The sequence below is a fragment of the Microtus ochrogaster genome (genome assembly GCF_000317375.1).
Source record: "Microtus ochrogaster isolate Prairie Vole_2 chromosome 14 unlocalized genomic scaffold, MicOch1.0 chr14_random_1, whole genome shotgun sequence".
Taxonomy (NCBI): domain Eukaryota; kingdom Metazoa; phylum Chordata; class Mammalia; order Rodentia; family Cricetidae; genus Microtus; species Microtus ochrogaster.
Window position 1 is genome coordinate 25,413,863 of NW_004949096.1, and position 13,072 is coordinate 25,426,934.

General features: G+C 43.8%; 1 protein-coding gene across 1 annotated transcript in view; it reads left to right on the forward strand.

Moving 5' to 3' along the window:
- Ryr3 (ryanodine receptor 3) overlaps window positions 1-13,072 on the forward strand; it is a 571,876-nt gene that overhangs the window by 407,486 nt on the left and 151,318 nt on the right. Inside the window, exons 40-43 of the mRNA XM_026787730.1 lie at window positions 5,218-5,491; window positions 6,790-6,904; window positions 8,513-8,642; window positions 9,797-9,900. Of these exons, the coding sequence (XP_026643531.1) occupies window positions 5,218-5,491; window positions 6,790-6,904; window positions 8,513-8,642; window positions 9,797-9,900 (623 nt within the window). The remainder of the gene's footprint in view (window positions 1-5,217; window positions 5,492-6,789; window positions 6,905-8,512; window positions 8,643-9,796; window positions 9,901-13,072) is intronic.

Below are 13,072 nucleotides of genomic sequence, written 5' to 3' on the forward strand. Positions count from 1 at the left end.
AAAAACAACTTAGGGGAGATGGAGTTTAATTTGGCTCCCAGTTCCAAGTCACGGTTCAATACTGCAGAGCAGTCTCAGCGGCAGAGGAAGGTTAAGAGCAGGGCACAATGAATGAACGGATACATACTGAGCACTCAGCTTCCTTGTTCAACTCTCATGTGGTCCAGAGCCCCAAACCAGAGGTTGGTGCCACCCACTTTTGAGCTAGAGCCTTCCACATCAATGAACACTCAAGACAATCCCTGACATGTCCACAGACAAACCAGATCCAGACAGTCCCTCTTTGAAACGTTTTAATCAGGTAGTTCCAGTCAGTGTCAAACTGACAGTTAAAATCAACCATCACAGTGAAGTTTCACTGCTCTGTTTTATTTTGTTTGGTTCTATCGACTTATAACACCTTTGTCAAGAAATGTGTCACACACACCGAAATTGACTCCCAGACAAAACACTCCATCTTGGAGAGAAGCTCATTAAGACTCAGGATTTACTACGGGGAGGTGTGTGTAAAATGGTCCATCCTTGGGAAACTGGTTAGCCTTCAGAAAGTAAACCACTCAAAAGCCCCAGGAAGTCCGTAAACCTGACCAATGAGTTCAGTCCTGCCCCGTGCCCCTCAACGTCATAGAAGCATTAAGGACTGCTGAGAGACACTCAGACTAGTAGAGCTGCCTGGAAGAGATAGTCTCCAATCTGTTGAGGTTGTGCAGCAGGCCCAGTTTTCATGAGCTATCCTCATGTTAGTGTGACTTTGGGTAATGTTATGTCTGCTTTGGAGTTATTTCTGCTTCTGTAATTAACCCCTCGCCCAAACTTCTGTAACCCCCATTAAATTCACGGTTTACCAAGACAGACTTGGGAGGTATTGTTGCTCTGGTCTGTTGTTGGCTCCCTGTCTGTGGTGAGTTAAACTCGCTCACAATCTTCCCAGAGATGGTGTCACACAATGTGGTCACCTGACACTTGACTTCTTGCTCTGTCTTCTGATTCACACGCTTTTCGGGGATGAGACCCCTTTCTATGTGCCAGCTGAAAAGGGGGTGAGACTCCAATCTAAAACTACACGAGTGTATTCTAGAGCATGAACGCCACTTAAATCTGACCTTCTTTGAACTGCATCGTGCCTAGACACAGAAGGCAGCGATGGGAGGAGGGGTGCAAAGCATTGAATTGTGACGGAAGTGTAGCTGAACTTCTCATTTGAAAGCAAATATCGTTGTTTAAAAATAAAATAAGATAAGCCTTGAAATCCGAGTTGGTGGGAAGACTTGCACAGCTCAGCCTGTGCAATCTTAGTGGGGTTGCGGTATATATAAATAATGGAGCTTTAGTCTTTTTATTTTTTATGTTATTACTTATTCACTTGTGGAGGGGTGTGTGTGTGGGGGTGTATGTGTGGGGGTGTGTGTTTGTGTGTGTGTGTATGTGTTATGTGTGTTCTGTCCTATATATAGCCTATACAGTTTGGGAAGTCTCTTGGACTCCCTGACCAACAACTCAAAGAGACAAAGCCAGGTTAAGGAAATGCTAACATTTATTTGGTTTCATGACTGCAAATTTCCTATTGCAAAAGAAGTAGCCTTGAGCTAATGATTCTACCTGATCATGGCTTCTCCTGTGTGGCAGGGACTGTGATGCTATGTGTTATTTCTGTGGAGGATCTGATCATGTACGGTGAGAACTTCATACCAGAGTGTGCACTTTAAAGGAAGTACTATTTATAGGACTATACAACTGGTATCAGGTGCAAGAGTTTCTGCAGTTTTGCATATTTCCTTTGTTCTTACTATCTTAACTAGAAGAAATAAGAATAGATGCACCTGGGAAACGTTTCTTTTTCAATTTTAATTTTTAAAAATATTTTATACAATATATTTTTGTTATGTTCTTTTCCTTCCCTTAACTCCTTCCAGATCCTCCCTACCTCTCAAAGGAAAACAACAAAAAACAAAACAAAAAAAGAAAGAAAACCAAAATAGACAAAAAGCTGAACAAAACAAAAGAAAATCAGTAAGACAAAAAATAACACAACAAAAAAACAAACACAAAAAAAGGCATGAATTCTGTTTTTTCTTGACTGACTATTCTCAGTATGGGGCCTGTCCTGGAATGGGGGTGATATTTCCAGTGACATTCCCTTGAAGAAACCTGACTTTCCCTTTCCAGCCTTTAATTGCAGGAAGCTCCTTGGCTATGGGTGGGATTTTGCATCCACTTCGCTTTCTAGTTGCTGGGGTTTTATCTGGTTGGAACCTGTGCAGATCTCATGAGTGCTGTTATAGTCTTTGTGCGTTTATATGTACATAGGCCTGTTGTGTACAGAAGATGCTGTTTTCTTTGACTCATCTGTCACCTCTGGCTCTTACAGCGTTTCTGCCTTCTCTTCCACATAGGTCCCTGTGCCTTGATCCATTTAAGACTGGGTGCTCCAAAGTCTCTCACACTCTGTGCATCTCCCAGTTGTGGATCCCTTTCATTACATCTAGTGCAGGAAGAGGCTTCTCTGATGAGGGCTGAGCAAGGCAGTGATCTGTGGGTATAGCGATGTCATTAGGACCCATTTCATTGCAACATTCCTTTAGCAGAATTATATTGGTAGGTATTCCTCTAGGCCCATGACCTATCTAATCTAAGGTTCTAGGGCTCTTTAGCCATGTCAGGTATGGGCTCCATCTCATAGAGTGGCCCTTAAGTCCATCTAAAAAGTGACTGTTCACATATCATCATGTCACTATTGCACCAGGATATCCTGCAGTCTTGTAGGTCTCAAGTTTGTATCTTAGTGGTACTGATGATGACTTTCCGTTCCCACAAATGCCAGTAAGTAGGAATGAACATTCTCTTTAGATTCCAGGTTGATTTTTCCACATTTGATGACATAAGTAGTTGCATCTTCAGCAACAGGCTCTTCCCTTTGGGTTATAGAGTAACTAACAGCTTTAGTAATAGTCTGTGACATTTGGGGATGGCGGGGTGGGGGGAGGTTTGGGGCTGGTGGAATCACTTTGCCAATGATTCAACAGGGAAATAGATTGTTGAGAAAAGCCCAACGCAGCCCATTAATGTCTTATCCTCCCCCCGGATGGTACAGATGCTAACAGGTATTACTGCTAAGTCCCTACTAAGGAAGACTTTTTAAGTTTTTGAGAGCATCATACATGAATACTTATCTACATCACTCTCACTTTCTCTCTCACCTCAAACTTTTCCTAGTCCCTCTCAAATTCATGGTCTCTTCTTTAAGTATTATTTTACACACACACACACTTCTTTAATTATTATTTTACACACACAGAGAGAGAGAGAGAGAGAGAGAGAGAAAGAGAGAGAGAGAGAAACTACCCCCTCTCTAAGTGCCACTCATATGCACTTCTTGCTTATCGATACATGTATATGACCACTTGAGGTTGGATATCCTATGCAGGAACTCATTTCTGGAGAAAACTAATCCTCCATCTCCCTGCAGATACTGACTACCCAAAGCTCTTCATCTAAGGATGGGACCATGTGGAATTTCCCTTGTCGTTGGCACGTCAGCTGCTGTTGTGATTATGCTTGTGGATATTTCATAGTTATGTTTTTCCTGTCATGCCTAGGGGACCGTATCTAGTAGTAGTCATCCTGAACTTCTGACTCTTAGGATCTTTCCAATACCTCTCCCATGATATTCCCTGAGCCTTGGGTGTAGGGTCAGCAAGATCTTTTAATTGTGCTTCTCTCTAGCCTGTGTATCCTTTTTTTTTTTTAATTATTTCAACTTATGTCTCCTGCCTGAACCTGAAACACCCACAGGGTTGATAGACACAGCAATAAGCTAAATTAATCCTTTACATGTAGATCTTTTAGAGCTTTGGTGACTAAGTTCTATTTTTATAGCCTATGGTAGAGCCAAGAGTGTATGTGGAGCAGACATCTGCTATGTATAGTAATGTAGAGCAGAAAACTTAACCACTGGAAATGACAGACTACAGAAGGCATCCTAATCCTTTCACCAGTGGATTGAACGTCTTTAGTTGTCCTCTTAGCTCTAGCTTTACCACCTGGCCTGAATGAAGGATCTGGTACAACCCATAGCCTCCAGGAGTGTGATGCCGGTGTGAGATCCGGACACAATTACAGTTTTTAATCAGTGTTTCTCTCCACTGTTGTGGAATCTTCTGAAACGGTGTAGGCAATGAAGGGGTGAAAATTGCCTTCCCGGCTGTCCCAGCCTGTCTCCTTTCACTGCCTGAACTTAGATCAGCCTGTGCCTCTTAGTTTCTTCCCAAAGTGAAGCTAGTCAGCAGTTTTCGGGGCCATGTGGTCCATTCACCACAAGGCTCTCAGCTGGTCTCATTTTAGCTGATTTCCTCTGTACTTGTGGACCTGGCTATGAACCCCAATAAATCCCAAATTCAACACCATAGTGGCTTCTTTCTCTCCGAGCTTATGGAGGTAGTTCACCCTGCAGCATCAGTCAATTCCTGCAAAAGATCCAGTACAAAGAAACTATTTCCATATGTGACGGTCAGATGCCCAGGCTACAAGTCTTCAAACGTCGTCATTTCCTCTCAGTCCACTTCTGTTCTTCTCCAAATACATGTTATGTTCATATCAACTAAAATACCTCTTGTTTTTCTTGAATTGTTAGCTTTCATTGTTCTTGAATTGTTACTCAGTCACGGCCATGGGATATCTCTAATATATTTAGAGACAGTAGTTATGATGGTAAGTACCAGTGTTTCATTTACTTTGTTCTAAAGAAGCCTGGGCCAGTGCTTTACCCTCACACCTTGGCTCACCCAGAACAGCTGCTCTGCAGCCTGACTCATGGCACTTGTAAGTACCTCCGTTGTAGCATTTATTGCATTATATTATGCAATAACAATAAAATTTTATCACAAAGTAAAAATGTACAGAACTGGCTTATGAGCTCCCCGAAGGCACAGACAGAGTCTTATTTGTTATTCAATTTTCAGTATGAATCCAAACATGAATCAAATAAGAACTGCATTTTTCAGAATATAATTGTGCTATTTTACTGTGGTATAGGTGGCATGTTTATGTCTTGATGATATATTCTACTTTTATACATGCCATGACTCAACCTTAAAATAAGAAAGATTTTTGCCTGAACAAGCTATTGATATGTCTGAGAGTTGAGGAGAATTTCTATACCACCTAACTTTGTCTGCTCTGGGCACCCATGGTTAGTGGCTTCTCCTATTCTCCCTCCAGCAACACTGAAGGAACTAGTCTCCCAGACAATGATCCGCTGGGCCCAGGAGAACCAAATCCAGGATGCAGAGTTGGTGAGGATTATGTTCAACCTCCTCCGGAGACAGTATGACAGCATCGGGGAGTTACTACAGGCCTTGCGGAAGACCTACACCATCAGCCAGGCCTCCGTGAGCGACACCATCAACCTGCTGGCTGCCCTGGGCCAGATTCGGTCCCTCCTCAGTGTCAGGATGGGCAAGGAAGAGGAGCTTCTCATGATCAACGGGCTGGGGTAGGGTCACTCACAGCAAGTGCAGTTTTCTAGAGATTTCTCTCTCCTTGTGGCGGTACATCCTTGTTGCATGAGCTACCTCTGTGACAGGAGACGCCAGACTGCCTGCTGTGCAGGGTGAAAGAGCATTACTAAAAGAAATGAACAGGATTCTTAGAGACTCTTACGAAAATAGCCTACATGGGGTCATGAAAACAAGTCTGGAGGAGAGGGCAGTGTGCTTAACCTGAGAGAGAAACCATTTGATCACTGGAGTCTCTGGCTGGGCATCTTCAGAGGCATCTGGGATATTCCCAGCTGGCCCCTTTTTCCCAGTTCTAAAATGTAGATTGATTTTGTTTGTTCTTTGAGATGCCTTGAGTTATGACAGTAGCTCATGGATCTGCCTCACGAACTGTGGAGACAAGACAGTTCCTGGCAACTTTGGTGCCAGGGGAGTTTCCTTTCAGTGCAGAACATAGAGGAGAAAAGAAGTGCCAGTGAGGTTCAGTGGTCAGCCCACAGTGTCACATGATTAAACTCAAAAGCAACATTCCTCCCCACCCTTGGGCTAGCAAACTACAGAAGCATCACTAAGGACCAGGAAAGTGGTTTGCATGATTCTCATGAAAGAAAGGGTATGTGCATGCATGCATTCCCCAAATTCACTTGCAAAGATGAATATTGTAATAGAAATGAAGAGACTTTTATACGACGGAAATGAGCTGCAGAAATAGGCTCTCCCCCTCCAGCCAAGTTTTAGGCAACTATTGCATCTCCAGACTTCTATTTGCCTAAGCGTCATTGTGTGACATTGTGTGAAGTAATGTGAAGGTGTGATGTTGTTGCGTGTTCATGCCATTGCTTTCTGAAGACAGAATGGTATCCACAAACCTATGGTATCAAATACGAAATTCCTGTAAGAAAAACGTGTAGTTCTGTCATTCAGAACCTGAGTACAAAGAAGCACAGCACATGGAAAGAAAAGAAGTTCCGGGATACACAGAGAAAGAAAAATCCGGTGATTTAGATGGTCTTAGAATTTATTATAAGCAAAAAAATTAAAGGGAGAATTGTTTAAATATTATTAGAAATAAACATTTAAAAAAGAAAAGGCACTTAGAAATATTTTGTGCTTCTTTTTGATGTCAGCTAAAAGAATCCATATGCATTTTGTGACCTAGTGCCTTATTATTTTTCTCAGCCTATCATTTTAATATTCCTCGACCCAAATTGTGTTTGTGTGTTCTCATCCCTGGATTTTCATAGCAGAAGAGCAACAGGTGCTGAATTCTTTCTCCTTCCTGTTTTCCTGTTAGGGACATAATGAACAACAAGGTGTTTTACCAGCACCCCAACCTAATGAGAGTCCTTGGCATGCATGAGACGGTGATGGAGGTGATGGTGAACGTGTTGGGTACAGAGAAATCACAGGTAATGCCATATTTATCAAGAACTTGACTCTCAGGGCAGGAGTACTTGCTTGGGTATCTATTGCCTCAGTTTTTCCTCTGGGAGGAAAGATTTTCACAGAGCCAAAAGGATCCAAGAAGGGGACCATTGCTTCTGGCCTAGGGTGCAACTGGGAATTTATTCCAGTTTTCAGGAGATCTTACTTAGAATGAATGGTTTCTTTTTGTTGCTTTTGCATGGGTGTATATATGTAGTATACATGCATATACATGAATATGCATATACATGCATGTGGATGCACTGTGTAGGTGTGTCTGCACAATTATGCATATTCACATGGAGGCCTGAAGTCGACATAAACTCTCTTCCTAGATTGCTCCCCATTTTATTTATGGAGACAGGGTCTTTCCCTGAACTCAGATGTCACAAATTCAAATCATCTACCTAAGCAGCTTGTTCTGGGGATCCCCTTTCTCTGCCCCCTGAGTGGTGGGATTATAGGTGGGTGACGGGGATCAGAACTTGAGTCCTCACACCAGTGCAGGAAGCATTTTATCCACCGACTCATCTAGACTGCGTGACTTCTGAAGGCAAAATATGGAGTGTGGTTTCAAACGCCACAACTTCTAGAGTGCCACAATCCCAGGAGTAAGTGGTGTTCTCATTTTCTTCTGTTGCAGTGATAAAAACACTGACCAAGTGCAACTTAGGGGAGAAAAGGGTTTATTCGACTCAGACTTCCAGGTCACAATCCATCATCTTGGAAAAGTTAAATCTCTCCACAGAACCCTCAGCGCATCAGGATGCCACAGTGACTGCAGACTTGAGAACTGTTTCTTAGAGCTCCTCCCGTGATTCTAAAGGGAGGAAGCTAAGATCTTTCTAGGGTTCTGACATTGTTCATTGAGCATTGTAAGATCCAGAATAAGCTATAGCTTGCCATGGATACACTAATCCCTCTGTTAAGCAGGGAAGGCAAGCAAATCAAGTGATGAATGATGGCACCTCCGTGCTAACTCGTATGTGTGTGTGGTGACAAGTGCCTTGGGCACCAGTAGAAGAGCAGTGACTGAGGCCACATTACTTGGGGGACGTGTTCACAGAAACAGGAAATATCAACTTTGGAGCCTGTCCTGGAACTCGCACTGTAAACCAGGCTGGCCTCGAACTCACAGAGATCTGCCTGCCTCTGCCTCCCGAGTGCTCGGATTAAAGGCGTGCGCCACCATCATCCGGCGCCTTTCAGACTTTAACTGTGGGGCCCACCCTTGGCCCGGAGGACTGCTGGGCACTGTGTTTCTGTGATCCCCAGCCCTGTTTCTGATGTTACCATCCCACATTCTATTCGCTCCCCCCGGAAGCAGTGGCCACGTGGTGGTGCAGTTTAGTGGGACGTGTAAGGAGGCAGGTAATAACTGATAAGTGTTTTCCTTCGAAGGACAGGTCTTGGGGACTATAGCAAGATTCTTAGGCATTCTGTTCTTTCTAGAAACATCTTAGGCAGAAGAGGTGTAAGGAAAAAGTTCATGTTCCAAACAATTCATAGCTTGTGAGATTTCAAAGCCTCAACTGGTCACGAAGGCCTCATGATACATTCTTCTCTCTAATACTTCCTGCTTCTGCCCACAGATTGCCTTCCCCAAAATGGTTGCTAGCTGCTGTCGCTTCCTTTGCTATTTCTGTCGAATTAGCCGGCAAAATCAGAAGGCCATGTTTGAGCATCTAAGCTACCTGCTGGAGAACAGCAGTGTAGGCCTAGGTACGTGTGGCACACGGTATCACTTCCACCTTCGGACCCAGGCAGTCCGCTGTCCCTCCTGACTCCTTAGGAGGAAAGGGCAAAGAATCAGCGTGTATGTGATGATGCTTGTAAGTGCGAAACAAGACCAACCTGTCCCACAAACAGGCGTGTGAAAGCCATGTCTGTGATCTCCACTTTCTCTATAGATGTTCTACCAACTGCCTGTGGGGCCAGAGTCAGTCTCCTCTCTCGGGTCCAGTGGCCTATAGTTTATGAGATGCTGCCTGGAATGGAGGGTTACTCCGAGGACAAATTCTCTCACAGCCCACTCAGCTCATCCGTGAGCAGAGCTCTTAAAACCAAGGTCATGGATCCAATCCTTTCCTGGCAAGTTGGCTGCAGGATTCACTCCTGGCCCACCAGCCAACCAGCAAAGTCTCCCTTAGCTGCATAGCAGCCTGGCCAAGAGCAACTAGGGGGAATGGAAATGGAGAAACAGCAGTTTGGCACCGCTGCGAGAAAGCAGCTCACTTTTTTGCCTGGCTCCCCAAGCTGGACATAAACCAAATGAGTTTACACAAACACATACACTGGAAATGTGAAATCTCACTTTCCTTTCATTTATCAAATGCAACCTCAGGCTATTAGCTTTGTTGTTGTTGTTATTTTTGTTTTTTGTTGTTACTTTTGGGTTTTTTGTAAAATGTCGCTTGAAGTTTTTCATAACTGTAAATCAAAAATATGTATCAGAGACAGCATTGGTACCCTAATTTAACTATATGGACTTGTGCTGTTTGACGCTGTTTTTAAACCCCAAGTGTTAGCCCCAAAATTTTCCAAGTCCTTTGGACCCAATGAAGGAGGCCCCTGAGCCTTTGGAGTGATCCCGAAATGGAGATGCCAAGAAGTTTTGTGTTATGAAGGTACTTGAAACTATGTGGTCACAACCCATTTTGTAGGGTGATTCTGTTTTAGTTAGTATTCCCAACAGTGATGAGCAGGACAAGGAAAGACAGCAAACAAGGCTTTTCTAAAGCTGAGCCCGATACCTCTGTGCCCCGTGGGTCAGGTTTCAATGTATTTGCTGCCCTCTCCTGTCCACATCCGTGCACTGCACTCTTAAATCTGACCCAGCTGGCCTTAATGCTCCGCTTCTTTTGTTCCATCCTCAGCTTCCCCATCAATGAGGGGGTCCACCCCACTGGACGTGGCAGCCTCCTCGGTGATGGACAACAACGAGTTAGCACTGGGCTTGGAAGAACCAGATCTTGAGAAGGTAACTGGTTCTTGGGAGGCAACATCTTATTTTTCTTGTAACTATTGCAGCCACACAGAGAAAAATACAAACCAACACCTAGGTTTCCATTCAGGTCCATTTTGTATTGGTGAAAGTGTGGTATAATATGAGTGCCTGGTATACCACCATAGGCCCCAAGGGTCACTTATGACAAAGGATAATCGGCTTCTTGGACATGAGAATGTGAAGGCCCCATGTCACTGTTCTACGTGGGCATCACTTGAATCCCTGTGGTCCCTAAAGAAGAGTTCTGTGTGATCTAATTCATGAGTCCATGTATGAAATAGTTCTAAAAGGAGGTTGTAAAATCAATGTGCTGGCCACATGCACACTGCTGCCCCCTACTGGGATCGTTAATACAGTCCCTAATAGTGACTATCTACGGTTGAAAAATTACAGTGCTCTGTGACTTAGAATCACCACTCTAGAAAGTTCTCCACCCTTGATACCGAGTTTCTGTCCTCAAATTCCCTGGGGGTGCTGTATTAATAATTAGTAAGTGGAATGTTCCATGTTTATAGGAAAGAAAACGATCATAGTGGGCCATGGTGGGACTTTGGTAAGTATTCAGTTGGAAGATTTTCTAGCATGCCACTCATGAAAGTATTGACTTGAGTGGATGATGACTGGTAAGATTAACAATCTGAGTTCTATGTGTGGATAAGAGCAAAGGTGTGAGCAAGGAGTGGAAGAAGTCAAAGGCCACCCGCACTCCTCTGTGAGCGGGTTTGAGGGGGAGAAGAGCTGTCACTTAGAGAAAGCAGCCACTGAGGGATGAGCAGAAGCTGTCAACTGCACTGTTAGGGAAACATGGAATATTTGAGGCTCAGCCAGGAATGCCCCATCTATAACAGTCAAAAAGCCAAACATGGCAGAAGCATCAAGTGTATGCAAGCTTGGTGAGAAAGGTGTGGCCAGAAATTGGATTTTATTAATAATAGAAGTTTATGTTCATACAAGATCACTGTTTGCCAGGTTACACTCTGAGTGCATCCCACAAGTTAACTCATGTGACCCTCAGAAGAAGTCATTGTATTATTATTATTATTGCTCAGAAGTTATGGGCAAGGAAATGGGATTAGGTCATGTCCTCAGTGCCACACGGTAAGTGACTCAAGAACCTATGCTTGTTCCAATTATATTACAGTACCTCACTGGAGAACCATGAGTAACAGAAACTGCAAAGGCCCCCAGCGGGGGAGCAACATAATATGTGGTGTGGTTTTGAAGGTTGCAATCAATAAGGAAACTGGCTGGAATAGAAACAAGAGCTGGGGTGAGAAGAATTGCTAAGAGTGGTCTTCGGTAATCCAGGCACAAGTGGGTGCTGACTTCGGTTAATATTGACACGGCAGGTGTGAGGACTGTTTGGATCCAGAAGACCTAGGGAAGACAAATAGCAGCCATTAATCAAATATTGCTTTGGTTCACTTGCAGGCATGCCCAACCTACACCCTAAAGGTCACATGGAGGGGTGTGAAAGCAATCTAACACACCACTTCAGAAACTTACGATATGATGAAACTTTGTTTTGCATGTTTGTGGCTCAATTGCATAACTCTTGAGCATATACTCTGCAAATAATAACGTCACTTTCTGATGTCAAACGATTAGACGCTCCTCTAAGGTCAGGGGGTAGCACAGAGGTGTCTGAAGGCACACAGACAAGTGGACAATGGTACCAGTCATGAAGTCCCTGATGTCTCACTCATGACAGAGAATTGTCAGCCGAGTTGCAGAACCGTGTCCAGGCTGTTAGGATGAGATGATGATTTCCCAGTAATAATTTACTGACGTTCTGTGTTAGGACGTTGGGTCAGATGTGTTTAACGAATAATAAGTGAGACCCATGGTGAAACAGGCAGACTACACGCCTGTGTCTGGTCACTTAGTTCTAACTGGGTACGTTTACTTTGAGGTGTTAGAGCACATTCATCTTCCGGAGCCTCTGTAATACATGTCCACAGGCGGGATGACTGAAATATCAGAAGTTAATCTTCTCAGTTATCCAGTCTGGAAAGCCAAGACCAACTGTTATCAGCTTTGATTTCCCTTCAGGCCTCTCTCCTTGGTTTACAGATGGCTACCTTCTTGCCCTGTCTTCTGCAGAAGTATCTGTGTTGTATCTTTGCACAGCTGTTTCCTCCTTTGACAAGGATGCTACCCGAGAAGTCCCCTTTCTACTTAGTGTCTTCTTCATGGGTCTTTCCTCCATGACGTTCTCATACACTGGAGCTTAGAGTCTCAGTGCGTAAATCTGGGGTGGTACGATTCAGCAGAAAGTGTATTTGAGTCATTCATTTCATTTAGTTCTTCAGGGTATTTTGCAACATCTAGGAGATATTTTTAACTGATAATATTTTAAGAGGACAGCATATAAGTAGAATTTTAATCATTTTGTCAAATCAGTAAGCATTCCTGTTGGGACTAGTTAAATCCCTAATATATCACTAGGGTAAAAGCCAAAGTCAGGAAAAGGATCTTTTTTTTAATAAATTTTTGTTAACATATAAAGAAATGTGTTTTATTGTGTGTATCTGTGCATATGTGTGCATGCATACATATGTGATTAGGTTTGTTCTTTTTTGTCCTCCTTTTGCTGATCTCCTTCCCCTCCTAAATAGTTACCCATCCTGCTTTCATTACATATATATTCCAATACCGTCTCCTCTTGTTCCCTCTCTTCTATCTCTGCTCTCTCCTTTCTCTCACATAGGCCTCTCTATACCTGTGTGCTCCACACACCCACACACCACCAACACCACCAGACCAGCACCACTACCACCGCACACACACCTCACACACACAGACACACCACACACACACACCATACACATCATACACACACACACTACCAACACCACCAGCACCACTACCACCACACACACACCTCACACACACAGACACACCACACACACACACACAGGCATACCATACACATCATACACACACACTACATACACACAGACACACCACACACACACACACACCAACACCACCAGCACCACTACCACCACACACACACCACACACACACACAGAGGCATACCATACACATCATACACACACACCACATACACACAGACACACCACACACACACACACCAACACCACCAGCACCACTACCACCACACACACACCACACACACACA